This window comes from Chlamydotis macqueenii, chromosome 2 (genome assembly GCF_036417535.1).
Source record: "Chlamydotis macqueenii isolate bChlMac1 chromosome 2, bChlMac1.mat, whole genome shotgun sequence".
Taxonomy (NCBI): domain Eukaryota; kingdom Metazoa; phylum Chordata; class Aves; order Otidiformes; family Otididae; genus Chlamydotis; species Chlamydotis macqueenii.
This window is the reverse complement of record NC_141557.1, coordinates 87,718,340-87,741,605: the sequence shown is the minus strand read 5'-3', so window position 1 is coordinate 87,741,605 and position 23,266 is coordinate 87,718,340. Positions and strand designations below refer to the sequence as shown.

The 23,266-nt window shown below is 39.9% G+C and overlaps 2 protein-coding genes across 6 annotated transcripts in view; one reads left to right on the top strand and one right to left on the bottom strand.

Moving 5' to 3' along the window:
- Nucleotides 1-1,793: 1,793 nt before the first annotated feature.
- FASTKD3 (FAST kinase domains 3) lies at nt 1,794-11,354 on the bottom strand. 2 transcript variants are annotated; one of them, XM_086740398.1, is made up of 7 exons: nt 11,264-11,354; nt 9,152-10,615; nt 7,187-7,272; nt 6,431-6,593; nt 5,115-5,184; nt 2,863-2,977; nt 1,794-2,080 (listed from the first exon to the last, which is right to left on the bottom strand). In XM_086740398.1, exons 2-7 carry the CDS (start codon nt 10,584-10,586, stop codon nt 1,982-1,984), a joined length of 1,968 nt encoding a protein of 655 aa, XP_086596524.1. In that variant the 5' UTR covers nt 10,587-10,615; nt 11,264-11,354; the 3' UTR covers nt 1,794-1,981. The 2 variants fall into 2 exon arrangements, with proteins under 2 accessions (XP_086596524.1, XP_086596523.1); XM_086740397.1 differs by having other exon boundaries at nt 11,149-11,268.
- The window catches only part of MTRR (5-methyltetrahydrofolate-homocysteine methyltransferase reductase), a 33,223-nt gene continuing 21,132 nt past the window's right edge, over nt 11,176-23,266 (top strand). For 2 of the 4 annotated variants that reach the window (XM_086740392.1, XM_086740396.1), the window contains exons 1-3: nt 11,176-11,450; nt 19,773-19,926; nt 22,538-22,655. In XM_086740392.1, coding sequence (XP_086596518.1) covers nt 11,274-11,450; nt 19,773-19,926; nt 22,538-22,655 — 449 coding nt within the window. In that variant the 5' untranslated portion in view covers nt 11,176-11,273. Of the gene's footprint in view, nt 11,451-12,353; nt 12,490-13,329; nt 13,470-15,241; nt 15,428-19,772; nt 19,927-22,537; nt 22,656-23,266 lie in introns of all 4 variants that reach the window. The other 2 variants (XM_086740395.1, XM_086740394.1) reach the window with 2 other exon arrangements.

The following is a 23,266-nucleotide window of genomic DNA, read 5'->3' as shown; positions in this document are numbered from 1 at the left end:
GGCAGTAACTGCTACATTCCTTTTCAACAATAAATACTTCGTTAAACAAGTCCAGCAGCATGAAATGAAAGGAATCACAGTAAGAACAAAGTGAGAATGAAATGTTTTCTAACAATACCAGAATGCCTTTTCAAAAATCAGTATCAAATGTATACCAGTGAAGAATGAAACGGAATATGGCTATATTCTAGACAGGTTATTTTCAGTTTGGGACAGCCAGTACAAAGACTACTTAAAAGAAGTCTTACTATATTTACAAGCAATCTGCATTCGAAAAACTACGGGAAATCAAGTGTTTGGGAACACCACCACCTTCCGGCCTGTGTGAGAAATAAACATCACCAGCTCACTTCCACAGTGCAGAAAGGCTGAGTCATCCACATCAGTATCAGATTTCCTCTGTGGTTTCTTTGCTTGTGTCACCCCCTTCTCTTTCAGTCCCTTCTCATCCCTCCTCACTTTTGAAAGCTTTTCACAGGTTGTTCCTCCTACTACTGGTTTCTCATTCAGTTCTGAGTGGCCAAATTCTCCCTTCAGTGCTCAGTTAAGTGTCAAAAAGAATACCTTGACAGTTTCTTCTGTATTAGGGACAAGTTCTTTATAAATGTCTGCAAACACATTTCAGTCATTTCACTTCAATTTCCCTTTTGCTAGGACGTAACTGTTGTTAGGTCACCAATGTGCTGTAAGCACAGCATGACACAATGTAAATAATATTATAGAGCTGGCTTTTGCATCCAAAAATCTCCAGTTTGGATTGTTGGGACAATTGACAGACACCTGCAACTCCCAAATCTTTAACAGCAGCTTTGGAAGGAAAAAAATGGCCACATTCTCTATGTTCTGGTGAAATCTACAGATTTCAAGGGTGTAAAAGTTTCACCTTTTTTGCATCAAATCACAATAGTTAAAATCAAACCAGGTGATGCAGGGAATTCTGCTTCGCTACACAGTAATTCCACACAGGACAGGATGCACAAGCTAACTTGAAAATGTGTTTCACATGGCAGTTCATCAAGTGTATGTTATGTGATTGGAACTAAAGCTCTGTTATTTTACCTTCATCCACCTGTAAAGCAACATGTTGACCCAAGTTAGGGCACGCTTGTTCTGGCTGAAGTGGTTACTAGTGTCAGTTCTCAGCTGCACCCTTCTGCCAAAATTTATACTTGTACATAAAAAAGGACTGCATAGGACATAGTTCTTCTGAGCTTCAGAGTGTAATGAATTTCAGTTTCGGCTCAAATGGCCAGCTGTAAACTGAAGGAACTCTGGAGTGCATACATGACCCCATGTAGCCAGTTAAGCTAAAACTGCCACCAAGGACAAAACTACCAATAGTACGTACCCAGACCCCACAGAGACAGCTGTGCAAGTCCACTCTCCTGTGGCAGCTGTTCTTTCATGAAGTAAAGTGAATCTTTTAAATAAAAATGCTCTCGTTTTCTGTAAGACATTGCTATTTAGTGAAAAGCACTCTACATCTCTCAAGTATGAGCAATAAGCCAATACTGCTTGTGCAACTACTGCAAATTTTAGTTTTATGAAACACTTGGGAAATCACACAAACAGCTATGAGTAAATTGCACAATTTCCTTTTATACTGTCAAGAAAAGGCCTGATTGGTAGGTAGCATGGCACATTCTGTACATTCAGCACCAGACAGTATCTTTTAATAGTCACATCTGTCCATTTGCAGTTGAGTTAGAACCAGTGAAAATACAAAGGAAACACAGCACCGACTGTCTGGCATTTACATCTCTTAACTTATAATAAATATTTACATAAAACACTTAAGAAAATATGTTGCTCTTTATTACTTTTTACATGTCAATTGTTCCAAATACTGGAAGGTTTCACATCCAGAAGCTCAAATTATCGTAGGTGGAGTTACTTAGAAAACAGAATTGCTCTTCCATGCACAGTATTTACAGTTTATAGTACAGGAGGTCAACCTGTGATTTAGTATAATTCTTCAATGTCAACAGCTGAGTCCATATGTATGCGGAAAGACTTTCTTGTGCAGATACTCTGCCATTTTTCTGTAATTTTGTAGACTCTCTATCTCAAAAAATGGAATCTGGAAACAAAACAAAAATGATTGCTGGAAATACCTTTTAATAAACAACTGTAAGATTCATGTTCATTAAGGAGAGATGTAAGATTACAAATCAAAGATTTGGTTTTAAATTAAATATTTAATCCTAAGCATATTCTTGATCTGTAAATCACCTACATAGAGATTATTCTAAAACAGAGAGTGATATCCATTACAGTTTAAACTAAGTTAAATATAATGGGGTCAGACTGACATGGTAAGCGATTATAAATGGAAAAGAAAATCTCAAAAATCTAAAAGTAATTGTTTTGGTCCAAAGTATGTTTAAAGATAAAAATGCTCCTATTAATTCAACAGGCAAAATAAAGGATATACTCTGTTGTGAAAATATTATTCACAATACAAAGCAGTTAATTTTTTTTAACTCCTCTTTTTAAACTCCAAATTGAGACCATTTTTAAAAAAAATTTAATTAAAAATCCCAATTCTACTGAACTCTTAGACAACATTTTCTTTTAAGTCAAGATTTGAACCTTAATCACTGCAGAGAAGTACTCCTTCAAGCAGCCACTATTTGCAGAAAACACAAGCAGAATACACTGATTGATCCAAAGAAGAAAAAGGAATTTCTGTAACACCCTTAAAAAGGCAAAAGCTAGGCAGAGAGAAAATAATATAGAAAGGACAAGACCGCATCTGCCTCGGGAAGTAATTGCAACTAGAGTTTTAAGCATTATAAAATAATCATTTTCTACTTGTTCTGTTAGCCAGAGCAAAGGCAAACCACTGTCTATGGACTTTACCTGCACAACTTCATAACCAAGTAACCGAAGATGTCTCTGTTTAATAGCTTCTTCTCCCAACAGATTGCGGCTATTAACGCAAAATCTATTTCGACCATCAACACAGAGGGCAATTCTAAAATTAAGGACAAGGGTAGTATTAAAAAAACCAACCAAACAAACAGTTATTTTGGTCACCAAACTATTGCAGTTCCTAAGAAGCATGAAACAATATCTCCCCTCTTACTCTCTAATAACTCCTAGAATGAGATGATGTAGGATGAGAGTTACCCAGTCCAGGACAATTTCAGTTTAAGGGTGCGAGGCAGAAAGCCTGAAATGAAACTGATCTGAAAAGCTTATTTATATGCTCTGGACAAAAATTACCATATGATTTAATAAGAGTTTGATATTTTTAATGCTCTTATTGGTAAGCTATTTTGAATTCTTCTAGAAGGAGAAACATAAAAAATAGTTGTCTCAGCTTGACAACGTTTCAGCAGCTATATTTATTCAACTTAGAATCATAGAATCATAGAATGGTTAGGGTTGGAAGGGACCTTCAAAGGTCATCTAGTCCAACCCCCCTGCAAGGAGCAGGGACATCCCTGACTAGGTCAGGTTGCTCAGAGCCTCATCCAGCCTGGCCTTGAACGTTTCCAGAGATGGGGCCTCCACCACCTTTCTGGGCAACCTGTTCCAGTGTTCTATAACTCGCATCGTAAAAAACTTTTTCCTAATTTCTAATCTAAATCTACCCCCCTCTATTTTAAAACCATTACCTCTCGTCCTATCGCAACAGGCCCTACTAAACAGCCTCTCCCCATCTTTCTTGTAGGCCCCCTTGAGGTACTGGAAGACCGCTATCAGGTCTCCCCGGAGCCTCCTCTTCTGCAGGCTGAACAGCCCCAACTCTCTCAGCCTGTCCTCATAAGAGAGGTGCTCCAGCCCTTTTATCATCTTCGTGGCCCTCCTCTGGACCTTCTCCAGCTGGTCCATGTCCTTCTTGTGCTGGGGGCTCCAGAACTGGACACAGTACTCCCAGTGGGGTCTCACCAGGGCAGAGTAGAGGGGGAGAATCACCTCCCTCGACCTGCTGGCCACGCTTCTCTTGATGCAGCCCAGGATGCGGTTGGCCTTCTGGGCCGCAAGGGCGCATTGCCTGCTCATGTTGAGCTTCTCATCCACCAGCACTCCCAAGTCCTTCTCCTCAGGGCTGCTCTCAATCCATTCCCCGCCCAGCCTGTATTTGTGCCTGGGATTGCCATGACCCAGATGCAGGACCTTGCACTTGGCCTGGTTGAACTTCATGAGGTTGGCACGGGCCCACCTCTCCAGCCTGGTACACTTATCAGTGTACCTTTAAAACTGTTAAGAGTTTAAGTTAAAGTTAATTTAATCTAAATCTGTTTAAATTAAACCTGTACATATGGTTGGCAGCATCACAAATTATAACTATTTTTTTCCCTTGATGCTAAAAATCACATAAACTCAAACCATAATTTTTATATCCACTGCAAAAAAAGTTGCTTAAATTTTCACTATGTTAAGTATATTGTGACCTTACTTACACATGAAAGCTGTAATTTAAGAAAAAAAAAAAAAAAAAAGCCCATTCTTAAACATTTAAGCATGGGATTTTTGAAGGAACCTATATTAGTCTGTGAGTCTTGTGAAGGTTAAACTGGAGAAAACATAACCTTTTCAAAGACTTTTGCTTTATCCGCAGAAGTGCAGCTGCAAATACCACATAGGCAGGTTGCTTAACTTTCTATCCAAGGTTTCTCAAAATAATCCTTGTTTAACATATGTTTTAAACACCTATGCATTTTTCAATAAAAACAGCATCTGTAGCAAATATCCTCATCACACGCGATTCCTCGCAGAAGTACATTTGTGAACTCAAACTGCCTTAAACTGTGTTAAATTTACGTGTTGCACTCAATTAGAATGAATTTGGTTTTAATTTGAAAATTAGTAGCAGAAGATCAAAATACATTACGGTAAGCCAAACCAGGATCACTTTGATCCTGACTGACACTGGTAAAGAGACGAATTGTCTGACACTGTATAGTCAGGAGGCAAAACGAGGAAAAAGTGCAGGTTGTTAATTCTGCCAACTTCGTCCTTTTGCCAGTGGTTTCAGTGTGAAACACGAACTTTGTTGAGGTCAATGGCAAAACTCCAATTAGCTTAAATTTTTCCTGGGGTTTCACCCCAGATGCTCTTTGTCAAAGTTAACATTTTACCAGGGGTTTCTCTTATTCTCTTACCGTCTGTGTACCTCTTCACATTGTGCAGCAGGTAATACAAAACCTTCTTCATCTAATTTAATCTCAATATCTAGTACAGATGAAAAGAGAAGTGACATTAAAACTCATTTCATAGAAGAAATTGTTTACTGTAATTGTCATCCTCTTACAGTTCATTGTTTTACAAAATAACTGAAATACTACCGCAATCACGGAGGCTTGCAAAAGATGTGTATAGGCTATTTAACACAAATGAGTGATGATTAGTAACACTTCAGCCTTTCATAATGCTAACGGCAAAATACTATTCCAAGTCCACTAAAAACCTGGCTGGCCTGGCTAGGGCCTCTGGAATTTTGAGGGCTTTGGGGAGAGTCTCTGTCTCTCTGTCTCTCTCTGTCTCTCTCTGTCTCTCCCCCTCCCTCTCCCTCCCTCTCTCCCTCTCCCTCCCTCCCTCCCCCTCTCTCTCCCTCTCTCCCTCCCTCCCCCCCCCCCCCTCTCTCCCTCCCCGCCCCCCACCTTTTATTTTCCTCACTAATTCCCTAATTTTATAGATCATGTCAATCTGCAAACAAAGCTTGAGACCTACGCCCTGCCACCTTCAACCTCATGTGGAAGCTGAAATGCAGAGTAATTCTGGAGTAAAAATGGAGAGTAATTCCTCTATTATTTTTTCATCACTACGATGTCTATGGGGTCCAAGAGATCCTTCCCTCAACACCTTCTTTATCCTCCACCCATCCTGCCTCATCATTACATTCTCTCAGTTTCCTTTCCTGGCACATGAAACACTCTGGTTTGGCCACTCCTCTCTTTTGGTCCACAAACCCCCACCGACTATATGTAGTTAACAGTTCTTACTAAGGGATAGGAGCCTGGCTGAGCAGGGCAGAGGGCTGACAACCTTCCAGGTCTCCCTTTCTCTTCTCACCACCAAAACACAGAGATCAATCAAGCAGCATTGCCTCATTTTGTTTTACATTATACAAATCGTTTACAGGATAAGTAAAAGGGGAGCTGATAGTAAAAATACAGAATACAAGAGTTAGCAGCTATTTTTAGTGCAGACTGGCTGTGGAAATTCCAAGTACTACTGCAATTATTTTCTCTCCCAGTTCTTCTTTCTCACTTTGAAAATGCATTTACAAGTTCCCATAATGTTTCCTCATTTCAGACCTTCTACAGAGTTTTGTATTCCGGTTTACTTTTTCCACATTTGCACAATTTAGAATGTACACAAAGGGAAGAAAAAAAAATATTTCTGGAAAATAACTGAACTTAAAGTTTTGACAGTGTAAGTACACATTTTGTTATTGATCTAAGGAAAAGTTACTTACCAACTGTATAGAAATATGGTGTTGACACCTCTGATGCAAAATATATTCTTTTTTTCAGTAAATAAAGTAATCCAGTCCTCACCCTTTTGAGGAGATGAATATCCAGGGAACTGTGAGGCGTGAGAATGACATTTACTTGATACTTTGGAAGGAGTTTGGGACCCTACATAATGACAGAAAACCAAATCAAAGACAAGAAAAAGGGAGATAACACTTTTGCCATTAACTCATATTAATGTAACAAAATGTACGCTGTGCATTTCAAAGCCATATCTATTGAGAGACTTACAGTCTCAGGTATGATCTGCTAAAAACTTAAAAACAAAACAAAACCGTAAACAATGACCAGAATATTCTCAGCAAGCTTCCATGCTATCACACTGAACGTATCGCTCATGAGAAATGCACAACTGTTTCCATTCCTCTGCGGTCAGGCCAATATCGAAGTGCCTGATCTCTTTTGTGCTCCAAGACTTCACAAGTCAAACATAAAAAAGGAATAGTTGTTGAAAAAATACTCATGAATACTCAAAAAGCACTTTAATTTAGAGCTACTCAGCTCCATCAAACATACAAACATATCAAGTCAATCAAACAGACATAAATGCTTCATATTTTCATCAAGAAAAAAAAAAACCTGTTTTGTTCAATTCCAATGTTTTTATGGGAAAGAGAGTCTTCAATTAATTATCAACAGAGCCTCAATGACCTTATCACCTCTTGCTGACATTAGTTCTGGTTTCATATGTACCATACCTCATAAAATGGGCACTCCAGGGTAACCGTCAGAAAAAGCTGAGTTAGCTGGGAGGTAACAATTCTGTCCAAACCAGGAGGCTGAGCTGAAACAAAAATATTCAAGGTTTCAGATGTACCTTCAAGTTAGGAAAAGCTTTTCAGTTTAACGTGCAGCAAAGTTACTTTATCATTATTATCCTTGATCACCATTTGAACAAACAGAAAGATCAGTTGTGAAATGACATAGTTAGAAAAATGAGGAAATTATTTAGAGAAATATCATCAACATAAAAAATATTAAAAAATATACAACTAGCAGTATCTTAGTTAAGGCTGTCATACTCTTTCACAAAAAAAAAAAAACAACTAGGATCTGAGAGATGCAGGATCTGAGAGATGCAGGACATTCTACTGGGAAGAATAAATTTGAGTTGAGGTCTTGGAGAAATATCCCATTTCTTTCTTCCTACGACCCCTTCTCCCCAAGTAAGTTATAATCCCAGGATCTCATTGTTTTGGTCAGAATTTATTTTTTTTTAATCTGAAAGTAGTGGATAATACTGAATAATTTCTGGATATGTGTATACTTGAAGAATCTTTCATGTTACGTGCAAAGTATTACTACAGGATGGTAAAATCACGATGTGTAGATGCCAATCATGCAGCTCATCTTCTCAAGTTCCTGTTCTGAACTTTGACCACTCTAGTGGAATACCTTTATATTGACTTAAAAAAAAAAAACATATTCAAAGTAACTGGAAGTTTTTGAAGTATCAGCTTGAGAACTTTAAAGAATATTCTGGTTTTTAGGATATAAGGAATGTCTGCTTCCTAAAAATCAAGCTCTTAAAGTATTCTATGTTGAACAGCTAAAAATTGAGTGACCAAAGTTTCTAATCACTTTGAAAACTTGACCTTCTATATAGTTTTATTAACCGAGCAAGCTTAGCTGAGATGTAGAGAAGTCGCTCATGTTTCAGGTGTAGCTTACATATCCCTATAATGCTGCTAAAAGTGCTTTACTATCTAACAAACGATTACTTAAAATCTATAGCCTAAAACTTTGTTCAAGTTTGTGTTCAAAAGTGTTGCATTATGTAACAGTTACAGCCACGGACAGGCTATCGCGTGCGGGATGTTCTAGAAACTTACCAGAAGAAGGAGGAGAGAAAAAGAAAAAAAAAAAAAAAATTAAGGCAGCCCTTGCAGACAAGACAGTCTTGGAAGCAGCGGGTGAGCAGACCTAAGATCTGCTAAGCAAGATGGGATAAACCATGGGGTAGATTTTTAAATTTCATAATGTTTTCCTCAGTACGGTAAGCCATAGGGCCAGGGATGGGACTGTAGTGCTCATGCAGAGATGGAAAGGAGCTCAGGGCACGGAACAAAGGGGCACAGGAAGCCTCCACCAGAGGAGTGTAGTCGACAGACAGGATGCCAATGGGAAGAAGCATCACATAACCGCATCAGATTCTAAATTAAAAGTAACGTGAAAACCAAGGCAAAGCACCAATCTTTATGCCTTGTTAAAACTCACTTCAGTGTGAGTATTCACATGGGTCACGGCATAGGCAAAGACATTTAAACAGCCAGAGCTAAAAGTAACACATTTCCTGCACAGAATAACTTAGCATCTAAAACCTGTATGAGAAAAAAGACAAACATGGGGAAAAACAGAGCATTGGTATTTTTTAGAAAAGCAGAACGACTAACTGAAATAAAATTCTGAAGGGATTTCAAATCTCTGTTTAAGATTGTTCAGGGCAATTTTCAAACTCCTCCAAATGATATAAACTGAAAGACAACTGCAACTATGACAAAGAAGCAACAATCTTTGGGCTCCTAATCACTCTTCTCCAGTCACCTTACTCAGATCTTTGTTGATTTGACGGGTGTAATTAGTAGCAAATGGGTTTTTGACAAGAGACACACCACATAATAGAAAGAAATATGTAACGTAGCAAGAGAAACACTGCTCCTTACCTTGAAGCTGTTGCAGAAAATAGGGACTAAATATTTTTGGCAGAAAATTTACCGGATAACGTTCAATAAGGACACATGAGTGCAGCAGGTTCAGCAAGGTGTGAGGCCGAAAGCGACTAAAGTGAGTGTGCAATACGGTTTCAAGCTTCCTAAACAAGGAAGAAGCACTTGGAGGGAGATAGTTAAGAGTCCCAAATGGTATGATACACTCAGCAATCTGGTCAGTGCTAAATCTGTCAGCATCAGAAATGAAAACTTCCGCCACTGCATCAAAGATGGGCTTAGAAAGGATCATCTTTCGGCAGCAATACTGCATGACTTTGACGACTGTTTGAGGATGCATGGTAAAGATGGACTTGGGAACATGTGTTTCCAGTGCCTCTGTGAAAATTTGGTCACGATGTCCAAAGTACAGGAAGGCTTCCAGTATATTTACCAGTTCCTCACCTGTGAAATATGGAATATGCCTCACAGAGTGTTTACACAGTGCCGCCACTAAGGGAACTGCCTGAGTCTGATGAAGAACAACCAGTGAATTCAGTATTGTGCTTATAAACTTTGGGCTTAGCTGGGAAACTATGGTTAAAGTGACACTGTTTAGTCTGTTTAACAAGTCTTGGTATTGTTCCCCTTCCCTGACAGTCACCTGCAGCATCTTATAAACCACCACAATTTCCCTAGGAGTCCACTTCTCAATATCTTTTTCTTGCATGTGCCTCACAATTTGTTCCAGCATTGCACAACTTGGGGCTTCCAACTCAAGCAAACTCTCTCCAAAAGCACACAGATTTTTAAGAGTCAGCTGTCCTTTACCAAGCCGTTCCTCACCCTCTGAAAGCAAGCTTGCCATCAGTGTACTCTGGGGATCTACACGTAGTTTTATCAAAGCTTGCAATGCATTCAGCAGCCCAGTGTTTGACAGTTTTGCGGATTCAAACTCAAACTGCAAGCATAATGCCCTGAAAATCTCATTCTCTAACACTCCTTCGGGGTTTTTCACGCCATTGTCATCCACCTCAACTTCAGAAATCCTCTGCAGGGCTCCTGATGCCATAGTATCAGACATGACTTCCAGAGAGCTAAGAAAATAAAAAATCTCTTTCGATGTACTAAGGCCGTTCAACTTCTTGAAAAACAGTTGTTCATCCATCCGCCCATTATCAGATTTAGGACTGCTCCCAGTATCTCCACAAAGATGCACTGCTTCATTAACAGAAGGAGACTGTATCCGCAGTTGTACGTGGTTTTTTCTACAAAATATATACTGAGATTTCTCTTTGAAACATAGCATCCTCATGGCTACGGAGCTACAGTTTTGGGGCTTTTGCTGCCCACTGATACAGCTCAACCTTTTGCTCAGGGTCATGAAAATGGACCTGCTTGCTGGTGTGCTGGATGAATAAAACTGGAAGCTTTTTCGGCTGATCAAAGCCATGTCGGATCAAGTGGGTTTTCAAACAATACCTAGGGGAAGAAAAATACATGTAAATACATACTTTGGAAAACAGCCTGTGTGTCGTTAAAACGCAGGGGAAAAAAAAACAACTTTTAGTGGCTGGACACGACTGGGATGATCCCTCTCCCACGACCACCAGCAAAAGGCAATGCAAAGAGACGAAGAAACCGCCGAGAGCAGCGAGACCTGCGTGACCGGTTGCAACGCGTCTCCGCCCCGTGTCCCCCTGAGGACACGACGGGGTGGGGGACGAACGGACGGACGGACGCTTCCCCGCGCAAGAAGGGCACGGCGGCGGCGCTCTTCCCTTCACCCTGGCGGGCCTGGGGCGCTGGGCGGCGGATGGGGACACCGCCGTCCGTCACCCCCGGCTGGGGCGACCCAAACGGGGCTGGCAGCCGCCAAGCCAGGGGGCGACGGGCGAGCCTGGGTGACGGCACCGGTGGGGCCTCTCCGCCCCACAGGCCCAACGCCTCCCAAGCGAACGCGGGACGGGCAGGGAGAACGGGCCGCGGTGCGTCCCTCCCGCCCCGGCGCCCACCGCTGCTTGCCGCGGGCCGGGGCACCGCTCCTCCGCCGCCGCCCTCTTCCTCCCTCCGCCGTGCGAGCACCCGCCGCTGTCGGCGACCGAGCCGCGGGAGCGCGGGCACCCTCACCTCCGCCGCCATGACAGGCAGAGCGGCGGCTGCCGGGAGCTTCCGGCGCTCCTCCTCCCGGCTGCCGGCGGGGGCCTGCCGTGGGCCGGCGCTTTGGCTGGGGGAGCCAGGTTTGTCCCCTTGTCCGTACTGGTCAAACCCGCGTCCTTTGGCGAGAGTAGCCCCGTTCCCCGCCGGTCGGCGGCGGGTACGCGCTCTGAGGGAGGGCTGGGAGTCGGGCGGGAGGCGAGGTGCGGCGCGGCCCGGCGCTGCCAGCTCTGTGGGAGGCTTGAGTTGCCGCAGCGGCGGCATCGGCGTTCAGGCCTCCGCTGTGGGCCTGGCTTTAGCTCCCTAAAGTCACCGTCCTCCTCCTGGGACAGCTCTCCCCCTTCCCAGCGGGGTGTCGGTTGGGCCAACCGGGTTTTTCTGGGTGGAAGGTCAGCCTTGGGCCGTGGGGGGGTTTCTCATACGGGTTTTGTTGGAGTTTTTATGGGTTTTTTTATTTGTCTTGGTCGTAGAATAGAAGTAATTCTGAGCAAGTCACTAGCTGTTGAAAGAATGATGTGAGAATGGCTTCATGGCTCTGAAGGCAGGGTCCCACAACCTGGTTTAGAGCCACACAGAAATCTGTAAAGCTACTGCAGAAGTTTCTTGCATTTTTTTTCCTCTCCGTGGCCACACAGTTTGATGTTTTTGACAGACCAGGTACACGAAGCAGGTAGTCTGGCCTTACAGTACAGCTATGTAATTGCTAGGGCCAGCACATCTGATTCAGTGGAACTGTGTGGCAGGCGTTCATAGATAGCTTGCTCCTACAGTGTGTGTACTTACAGACCTCATGGACTCCTTGTTAATCTTTCGTGGGCTCTTGGTTTTCTGATTTTTCTGAGTACTGGATTAAACGAAGTGTGATTTGAAATTTCATCCTTAGTTTCATGTTAAGCCATGGTTTGAGCCAGCAAATCCTGGGTTGTTTTCCCAGATTAAACTTTTTTTTTTTTTTTTGACATGTGACTACCAACACATCAACATGTTGAAGGCTATTGGAGTGGTGGGATTCTCTAGAAAGCTCAATAGTCGAGAATTACCGTTTTTCCCCTCTTTATTTCAGTTGAACTCATATCGTGTAAGTGGAAGTGGCATATCATCTTTGAAGAGTGTACAGTGCAGCAAAGCAAGAGCAATGTGGGCAATATGTTCATCTGAGTGCAAGTGTGCTCCCAGTTTGTGATTGTGTTCATCCGCAGGTAGGCATGACTAGTTTTCCTTTCTTTTAGCAGGCATTACTTGATCAGTTTGTGCGTCAAGTTCTTCTAGTTGATGACTGAGAGAAGATGCTGTCACAGGGAGAAACTCCTCAACTTGTGTAGTTTAGATCAAATCGGGATCAAAAGAGTTTGTTGATCAATTAATGACATAAGTGTCAGGCAATTAAATTAACTATTATTTAATCAGTTAATTGAACTATATATTCAAGATCAATAGCAACAACACAACAGATACAATACTAATCTCTTACAAAATGTTAATAAATGCCTACAAATATTTAAACAACCTTCTGTACCTAGTTCCAAGTAATTGTCTAATTGTGGCCTCCCTCTTTCCCACAAGCACACATTCGCACTGTTACGTATGCACACAGTCCGCTCTCTCAGGAGGTACACGTCTCAAGCACAGTCCGCTCTCTCAGGAGGTACACGTCTCAAGCACAGTCCCCTCTCCTGGCTGTGTGGGTTCTCAATTACACACACGTTCTGTGAGAGATGTGGTTGCTCTAATTCCTGTGTCTATGTGCAATCTAGTAGTCCACACAGCAGTGAGAAAGCGCCCTGCAAGTTCACATACATGCACCCAAGATGTGGGTAGCTACTTTTTGCATCCTTTATTGTTACTGCACCAGCTGGAGCAGAAGCAGCTCACAGTGTCTTATGGGGAGCCTGCGCTGCCTGGCCTAGGCAGAGGTCACTGTGCTGCTAGGGCAACATCTGGCCATATCAAACCACATTGTGACTGATTTTTTTTCTGTTGCCCTCTCTTGTTCCTCTACTGTTGCAAATTTTAATGCTTCTCTTACATGTCTTCCCCAGCTGACTCTTTTGTTTGAAGTCTGGTGGTAATCCACTGGCTATAATGTTGGCAGCTTACTCCTCAGCTTTTTGTGTATAGAAGGCTTCTGTGCTATGGTGTAGTCCAGGTTGAAAGCTGATTATCTTTCTCCTTTTCCGAGGTATGAGAAAGAATGTAGTAATAAAACACCCCTTCTTCTTCATGGTTTTTCTCCGTTTATAGTCAGGCATTGCCACCTACTGACAGTAGAAGGGTGACTATTACTGCAGGGATCTGAGAGTATTTAAACTGTATTTAAATATTTCATATGGATCGTCATTGTTTGTGTGTCATTGAATTTCAGTGTATTGCTTTTGGAAAAGAAGGGTGAAAAATCATTTCATGGATTGTTTTGGTGTATACATCTTCTGTGCACATGCACATGAAACCAGTTATTTAAATGAATTTACTTAAGGCGACAGTTAAGGTAATTTTAAACATTTTTAGATAATATAATGTTAATATAATATAATAATATAAATAATATAATTTTTAGGTAATATAATTTAAAGTGAAAACTATAATGGAACATATAGTAGAACAAAATACACTGAAAGCCTAAATTTTTCTAGTAATTACATTTTTCAAGGAATTCATGTGTGGTTCAGGCACTGTACTCTTCAGAAGCTATCACTTAGTTTTACCACTTTTGATTTACAAGTATGCTTTAAGAAAGAAATTCTAATAGGAGAAAGATTCCACAACACTTTGGGGAGAAATGTCATGCCATATCAAACAGAATACAGTATTCTTATGTAGTTGATCTCTGTTTTCCCTTGAGATAAGCAGGAAAAAGATGTGCATCAAATTACTTAGCCATAGGTTTCCATAAATCAGTGTGTGTGGCTAGGAAACTGAATGCTTTCTGTAGTTGAATCTGTTTGTGAGCAGTAGGTGAGGTACAACAAACTGGGACCAGGCATGTGAAAAAAATCTCAAGCTAGGAACTGAAAATTTCTCAGTTGTACTCGGTATTCAAGTTATACTTTTGGTCCCCAGTAGCAACAAAATATTGACAGAAGATTAATTTGGAATATATGTGTGAGAGACATTCTGCTTGTCACTCTTATTCACCACTTCTTGAAGTTGTCCTTGTATCAGTGTCAAAATAATAAAAGAAAACATCTCGTATTCAAACTTTCATAGGACAGGTGAGTGGATAAGAATATCCATCTCGTTCATCCTACTGCTTGCAAGACTTTGTGAGGGAGTGGCATTTTACACTGTAGCAGATTTCTCTAAGATGATTTCTTATTTTTAGGAGAAAAAAACCCAAACAGTCAACCCTGTGGTTGCACTCGTGTAAGAAGCTCCTTTTTGAAATAGTAAATGAAAAACAATGTTTGTGTTCTAAAATATAGACATAGTGGACAGTAAAGCATAAAGGCATTCAGGCAAAAAATACTGATTTCAGAAAACAAGAAACTGAGAATATTTTTTTTCCTCAGGCATTGTAGTTTGACTTCACCAGGTCTGTGTTGTGTTTTGTTTTGTTTTGTTTTCAAATACATCTCAGAAAAGCGACCAAGGAGCCACTGCCTTAAAGTGGAAAATAGAACTTATGTAATAAAAATACTATATATTTTCGTGAAACTGGTTTATCTGTTGTCTTGTTTACAAACTAGATTCTCAGTACTGGAGATACTGCATTATTACTGCAACATCAGGGCAGTACAGCAAACGTGAACAATACCACAAGTCCTTCGCAACCTGGCTTACAAAGTTTGGTTGTGAGAAGTGGCTTCTCTTCAGAGTAGATGCCTCATTTCCAAGTTAAACAACAACACTGCTATCCTTTAAAGTATCTCTTTTTAATCTGATGAGCAAAGAAAAATCTTGCTGTTCTGCATGCAGTATGTTCACTTATTTTATTCTTCTTTTTTCACCCTGCAGTGTCTTTAATTAAAAAAAAAAAAAAAGGCTCTGTTTTTGGAAATGCGCTGTGATTTAAAAAGGAGGTTTTTGCTCCTCTATGCGACACAAAAGGGGCAGGCAAAAGCCATAGCTGAGGAAATATGGCAGCAAGCAGATGCCCATGGACTTGAAGCTGATCTGCACTGCATAAGTGAAATGGACAAGGTGAGGTACTCCATGCTATTTTGAAAATCAGGTATTTAAAAGCTGCATTTTTCTTCCTGTGCTTGACTGATGCCTCTTAATAATTGTAAAGGCTGAGCACATGCCCCCACCTAAAATACACTATCTAGCTTTAAATTTTTATTTGTTATGAATCAGTAATTTGGACCAATGTTCACAAATGCTTAATAGCCTTCTGCCAAAGGCGCATCTTGCTTGTGATTTTTGTTATTACAGCAGTAAATGAATACATCTTTGATCTCTCTTCTAATGATAGTGCAGTGACTTCTTGAAAACTATTTATGTATGCAATAGTGAATAATTCTGTATTTACTGGTCAGCTCTCCTGTTATTAGAAATGATGCCATTTTTTTCCCTGTTGTTTTTGTTTTGCATTGAGGCCCTGTGTTCTATTAACTGCAGGCTCCAGCATGACCCTGAGCTTTTGTGGGGTCTTCTTGAGTTGCTTAGCATATTCACTCACTCCAGTTCACACTGGATACACTCAAGTTATATTCTAGAAAAATAAAACACTTGGCTGGAGGCAAGGAAGTGGCTTTTTATTATTTGCTGTTATCCAAGGGTAAGGATCTGAAAACTGTTAGTGTTCGTGTCTGTCTAACTAAAAGCAGTATGGACTGTTATTTCCTTCACAAAGTATTTTGAACTGTAACTTAAACCAAAAATGTTTTAAAAACCAACCAAACAAAACTTGATAGTCCAGTGTTTCATATGAGCAGAAAATAACACCTAAAAGGTTTTATGCATTTGAGAAGTTTATAAAATAATTCAGTTCCCTTTTAGCAAGTTGCTTTCTTGGGAATACACTACATGTTGAATAGCTGGACATCTGCTTTTGAATGAATGTTCACTAAGTATGTAGAAAAATAGTGCAAAGGCACTTTTCTGCAGCCAGCAGGGAATGTGAAGATTAACCTTATATTCTTCCATTTTATTTCTTCTGCATTTGACAGGTTTGGAGATTAGTTTCAAGAAGGCCGTAGGCAGGATATTTCTAGCCCTGTTATTGGCCTGCCACTTAAATAAATCTATTTTGTCAAATTTGACAAGACAACTCAGACCTGTGAGTTACTGATGAAGTAAAAAGATGTACTGAATTGAGAATCTGAGAATTGGGCACTGAAGAAAAAAGTAATTTCCGCATCTTTGTAGATTTCATCACTTAAGCTTTTCCTTGCCCTTTACTGTAAATAAAGAGAAATTCTAGAAGTTTAGGTGTAATTGGGGAGGGGAAGGCAGGGTGGCATAATGTGCTGGAGCAACAGCTTACTTGAATTTGTTGGGGGCTATTGTGAAGTCATTTGGTCATGTTGTGTCTCAGAGTTTATTGTACAACACACACAGTTCAGAGAGGTGTATGCTTTAGGGAAGGAAGTAGGAGGTTTCTATTTTGTCCATATTTGTCAGTTAGAAGGCCCATCTTTATGCAGCTATTGGGTATTTTTCAGACCTTGTCATCACTTAAAGAGATTGCTGTGAAGGTCTATGGATGGAATGGGCGGCTACAGAGTCAATAGTCATAATGTGATCCTGTTGCTGTACAAAAATGAATGGTCAAATACTGTTCAAGTCTCGAAACTCTGGCTGTTTCCAAGTAGTGTCTCTCACCTATGCTCTCATAGGTGGGAAGAAGTCATAAATCTTTAGTTGGTTCCTGTAATTGCTTTTTATATTTGATGAAAGGCTGAAATGAAGTGGAAGTGAGGTAGGAGCAGTAAAATAGGAGACTAAATGAAGATAATCTACAGTGCATGTAGTCAGCCTTGGATGAGTTATCTGAGTAAGCAAGTTTCCCGTGATACGTATTATTCTGGATAAGATGTATAAGGGTGTCTGATTCCATCCTCTTCTTTCAGCAGTCATTCACAGCTTGAGCAGGCTACTCATGCTGTTTTGTGGCATTGCTGTCCTCGGCTGAGGAGTACTTTTGAAGGAAAGAGAAAGACTGGGACAAAGATGTAACACTAAGGATATAGGAAGAAGTGGAAGGTAGGGTAAAAAACTAGGTAACTGTGTAAGGTTCTTGCTGGTTTAGTGTTATATTGGACCTCACAAATTAATGCAGAACCTCTGTTGCCAAACATCTGACTTCCAGAAGATCTTTAAGTTTGCAGAGGAGAATATGTAGTGGAGCAAGCAAGAATTTAGTGAACTAATCATACCTCTCTTCTAGTACACTACTTTTTACTTTCTGAACTTGTATCTTTTTTGCTTTATTTTATTTTAATGGAACACAATTTACTGTAAATTTTTATTTGATACTAGTAGACTCTTGCTTTTTTTCATTGAAGAACTTGCTTTTGTTTGTAAAGGCAGTAGTCACCCGTAACAACGCACTGGCAGAAGCTGATGTATTTGTACTTAAAAAATCATCTGTGGAAGTTTTGAAGATCTAGATTACTCTAACAGGACGCTTTAAGGCCTTTGTTTTGCCCCACTTACAGTTCAGTTTTGGAAGTCTTGGGAATTTGTGAGTACTTGGAGTTCACCTGAGGTTTTAAAAGACAAAACCTCAGTTTGGAATGTCCATGGACTACGGCTTGCTGAAGTCTGGCAAAGTACTTGGGGAATATCCTTGCATGCTTACTCTCTTTTATACTTTTCTAGGCCACTGTCAGAGGCAGGACACTGTTCCAGATGGTAATTGAAGTTGCTCTGTGCAACTGCTTTTAGATTTTTCAGAAAGGTTTTGAAAAAAAAATGACGAGCAAAACCACTTGATACTCTGTTTCTTTGTATTCATAACCTTTTTGGATTGTAAATGTAAATTTTTACATGGCTTGAGGAGGGGATAAGGTTTAAGTGATAATTTATTGAGTGACGTCTTTAGAACATAACTCCTCAAACTGAAGTTTTGACTTGCAGTCCTGAGACTGCTTGAAAGGAAACATCGCATCTCTTGCAATCTTTATTTATAGTTTCTCATAACACTACTATTTTATTAAACTTGGAATGCTGGGAGAGAGTTTGAACTGAAACCTACAGGGAGCAGTAAAAGGAGCTTGGGTTGCTTATTATGGCAAAAAGAAGGCTAAGGAGTGACCTAATGGCAGCCTACTTGAGCCAAACTCTTCTTGGCAGCAGAAGACTAAACAAAAGGAGTCAAAATCCACTGAATGCACCCTGATAAACTCAGGTTTGACACTAGTGGAGAAGTTCTTCTGGATGGAAGAGACTGTCCAGAAAAGTGGAATCTCTCCCTTAGAAGTTTTCAAAATTCATCCAGAGTCATAGCTTACCTAATGCAGCATTGGCAGTTAGTTCCACTTGGAGCATGGCATGGGACTAGGTGACCTCCAGAGGTCATTCCCAAACAAGATGTCTGTGATTCTGTGGAGCTATGTTTCACACGGGTTGCTAGGTGTCCACGTGATTCAAAATCCGTAGCCCACAGGGATGCTGTGAAAGAGCACGTTGTCCAAGTGACCTGACAGACAGCATGCTAGAACAGTGCTGCAACCCACTATCTGTGGAAAGCTGGAATAATCAAAGAAACAGAATGCTTTTTACGTGAGAAGTAATAAATGGTTGCAAGAAACCTGAATTTATGGAATTAATGCACAATCCCAGATACAGGCTGTTCTTGTCTACCTGATGTAATGGGAGTAGCCCCCATAAAACTGTGGGAAATGTGAAAGATTGGTATTAGCAAAGGGGAGAGAAATGAATTGGGGACCGGGTGAAGGGGTCAAAATGAATCAGACTGTAGAGCATGGTGACTGATTATCTCTGTTCAGAGCTACCTTAGGTCCCCCAAAGCACAGGGTGTTTTTTGTGAAAAAACCAGATGTAACATGGAAGTTATCAAACAGAACCAAATGATCCCTAATGGAACTTAAAAATTATCCCCACGGTTTGTATGGCCACATCTCCATTGTCTGTGTGAAATTATTTGGGTTATGGCTAATTATGTGATTGTATATACAAAAATACTTTTTCCACTTGACAAAACAAATACAGTAGGAGTTGTATATTTAAGATGTCTGAGTGCAGTTTTGAAGTATTCTTCACATGCGTACTACCCTGCTCAAAATGCTACCCTTTGGCTTTTGTGTATGGGGTCACGGGATAATTATGGTTGGAAGGGACCTCATGAAGTCATATATTATGACCCAGTCTGGTCTTGAAAACTCCAACCAAGTTTATAAGTTGCATCCCCAAAATGATTTATAATTACTTGAAAGACTTTCTGTGGTTTAATACAGGTAAGATGAGATTAAATATTTTTCTGTGTACTTTTGGGAACAGGGAGGGTGCAAGATAATATCTAAGGCCACAAATAGGTATCGAATGGCACCTTGTAACTTACTTGTTCTATTACTTGTAGTATAACCTGGAAACAGAAAAGGATCCTGTAGTTATTGTTATTTCCACTACCGGTACTGGAGACCCACCAGACACTGCCCGCAAGTTTGTAAAGAAAATTCAAGACACGACCTTGCCACCTGATCATTTTGCACATCTCCAGTATGGATTGTTAGGTGATTTAGTATTTTCTGTATTATTGCAGCTTTGTCTGTCAGTTAATAATTTTTGTATTTTTCACTTGTGAATAGGTTGTTTATTTGTTTGGGGGTTTTTAAGTGTTTATAAAACATGTATTTTTATAACATGAACAGCTTTTTTGTGTAATGTCCTCTATAAGCAGTAAAGGAAAAGTGTCACAGAAATGATCTGAATATAAGCTGCCAATTTAAGATTTTTATAGTTTAATTTTCTTTGCATAAACAAAATATGATATAAGCTATCTACGACTGAAGTTTTAATTTCATGTCAAGTCTCTGTGGACGAGATTAGTTTACTTGACTTTGCGAGTAGTTGGGGATTTTTCTATACAGAGGGAAACACAGTATAAAATGTTCTTAAAAATTAAGGTTTTAAGATTATAGAATCATCTAGGTTGGAAAAGACCTTTAAGATCATTAAGTCCAACCATTAACCTAACACTGCCAAGTCCACCACTAAACCATGTCCCTAAGCGCCACATCTACACATCTGTTAAATACCTCCAGGGATGGTGACTCAACCACTTCCCTGGCTAGCCTGTTCCAATGCTTGACTATGTTTTTAGTGAATAAATATTTCCTGTTATCCAATCTAAACCTCCCCTGGCACAACTTGAGGCCATTTCATCTTGTCCCATCGCTTATTACTGGGGATAACAGACCAACTCCCACCTCACTACAATCTCCTTTCAGGTAGTTGTAGAGAGTGGTAAGGTCTCTCCTCAGCTTCCTTTTCTCCAGGCTAAACAATCCCAGTTTCCTCAGCTGCTCCTCCTAAGACTTGTTCTCTAGATCCTTCAGCAGCTTCGTTACTCTGATTACTCTTTGACACGCTCCAGCAACTTAACATCGTTATTGTAATGAGGGGCCCAAAACTGAACACAATATTTGAGGTGCAGCCTCACCAGTGCCAAGTACACAGGAACGATCACTTCCCTACTCCTGCTGGCAACACTGTGTCTGATACAAGATCATTCTATCCCTTTAAATTTGCAATAATTTTTAAAATGTTGAATATCATACTTGTCGTTAGAAGGAATGGAACTTCAGGTTATGGTTACAGACTGATATGCAAAATACAGATTTGCCAAAATGCATCTGATATACCTTGAGATGATGGTAAGGTCAGTTTGAGTGTTCAGATTGTGTTTAAACAAACTCCGGAAACTTCTGTTTGAACCTAGGTTATTTTTGCCTGAGAAGTTTAAGTTGATAGGTAGGAGTGAGGAAACTTCTAGGAAAGTACCCACTAGAAGGAAATTTCTACTGGATATACAATGTGGAAGTCTGAAATATATGCGTCCTGGTCATGTAATGTTTTGAGAATATGTTATGCTATTGCCTAGTTTGTGAAATGGTTAGATTTTTCATAGCCAACTGAATGCATATATGCATATATAAAGATAAGCATTGTATTAATACTGATTTTTGTTATGACAGATATTATTACAGTATCTAAGTTATGACATGTTTTGTGATCCTAGTCTAAAAAGTTATCAGTCTGAAAATACATTCATGGTAGCCGTTTCAACTTGTCCAATGAAGTGTGCCAAAGTACCATATTTGAGAGGGAGCAGAAGAAAGGATAAAGAAATAAAAGGTGGGGGTAGTAAAGTTGTAGCAGTTTGAAATCGAACACAAGAAAGGGTCAGGATGTGAAAAACTGTGATAGTTAGGATAGTGAAATGGTCGTGTGGATTACTTAGAGAGTTTGTGAAGGCTACCTAACCAGTGGTCTTTGGGATTGTTAGATAAACATCTGTTAAGGATGAGGTTTGTGTGGTTGGTCCCTTTTAGGGTGAATCAGTGGTTTAGTTGATCTCTTAAAATCTCTGGTCCTCCATGAACATGCTCCCTAAGTTCACTGGTTGTTTAACTGATAACAAAGAGTATCTTCTTCTAACATCTTCGCATCTTGTGAAGAGAACATCTTCACAATTGTTAAAGGGCAGAAAACCCAGTGCAGTGAAAACAAGATCTACAAAGAAATCACTGATCCCTGGGGAGGAGGACGTTGGATCAGATTCCCTTATGCACATTTTCGTACTTTTTTTTTACTTCATATTGTTTAGAATCATGTGTTTGGTTACTTATTTTCCCCTCAAGATTCCAGTAATTTCGAATTGTTTTTAATACTCTCTCCTTTATGTTATTGACACACATTAACAACTTTAACCTGAAGGGGAGATAATTTCTTTTGGTAATTCATATTCAGTTTATCAGTTTCACTCTTTTTCTAATTATTTCAGTTCCTTGCATTTTTCCTGTAAGGGTGGTTTTGTATTTTTTAAAAGCCTTAAACTAAAACAACATTATTTTGAAATGTGAAATATTGAAAGCAATATTTTCAGATAAATTCTGTGTCTTGCTTTTGTGAAGGAGGAACCACTTTTTCAGTTGTACTTTGGGAAAAATGCAATTTTTTTTTTTTTTAAGGTCATAAAAGTATCCTGGTAAAATGCACCTTGCTGTCGTAAGATTCTTCTGTTTGCCTGCAAGAAATCCTGTGATGTCTTTGCAGATCTTTGTCTGTGTAGCCTGGGTGGCTGGCTGATTGATGTGATATCTCTTTCCTTGAATTTGCTAGGTCTTGGAGATTCAGAGTACACATTCTTTTGTAATGGTGGAAAGACAGTAGACCTACGACTTCAAGAACTTGGTGCCCAGCACTTCTACAACACAGGATTAGCAGATGATTGTGTAGGGTAAGAACTGAATGAGTTTGGATTTTATTTCTTCAAGGTGTAATAATTACATGTGAATTTGGCTAAACACTGAACTCTTTGAAATCAGTTGAACATGAATGCTCAGCACCTCATAAGAATCAGTCCTGTCTGAACACAGTACACCTTTTCAATCTCAATTGCCATTAAATAAAACTAAATTTTTAAAGTGTGAGCAAACATCTGTAATACCTGGAAAAATGGGGAGTCTTTAGCAGCTTTAGAAATTAAGTAATTCAGAATAAGTGGAGGGGCTTAAAAATGTAGTCTGTTTACTGAAGCAAATAAAAATAAATCCAGTTCCCTATATCTGTGGTACTGGGTGATGGGATCTCTTTCTACATACACATCAGACTTTTATCCAATCTCATATCTTGCAGTATAGCTGATTTAGGCAAACTCTGCAATGTTTTTTAAATTTTTTTTCCTCTCTTTTGTAAAACATCCTTTTTTTTTTTTTTTAATCACTGTAGAGGAATTATATAAGAAGGTTTTTTTGATTGTCATAGAGAAAGAAAATGTAAGAAAACAGCTCCTTTCCTGTTCTATTGCTCTTTCTGGCCAGTAGGCTGCAGTCTCGGCTTACTTATTTT

Excerpts from the sequence above, each read along its gene's own strand:
- FASTKD3 (XM_086740398.1), bottom strand. The coding sequence starts at position 10,586 with ATGGCTTTGATCAGCCGAAAAAGCTTCCAGTTTTATTCATCCAGCACA. Across the intron at positions 6,594-7,186 it reads TGGAGTGCCCATTTTATGAG|GGTCCCAAACTCCTTCCAAA; the intron begins GTATGGTACATA and ends GTCATTATGTAG. Across the intron at positions 5,185-6,430 it reads ACCATATTTCTATACAGTTG|ATATTGAGATTAAATTAGAT; the intron begins GTAAGTAACTTT and ends CATCTGTACTAG.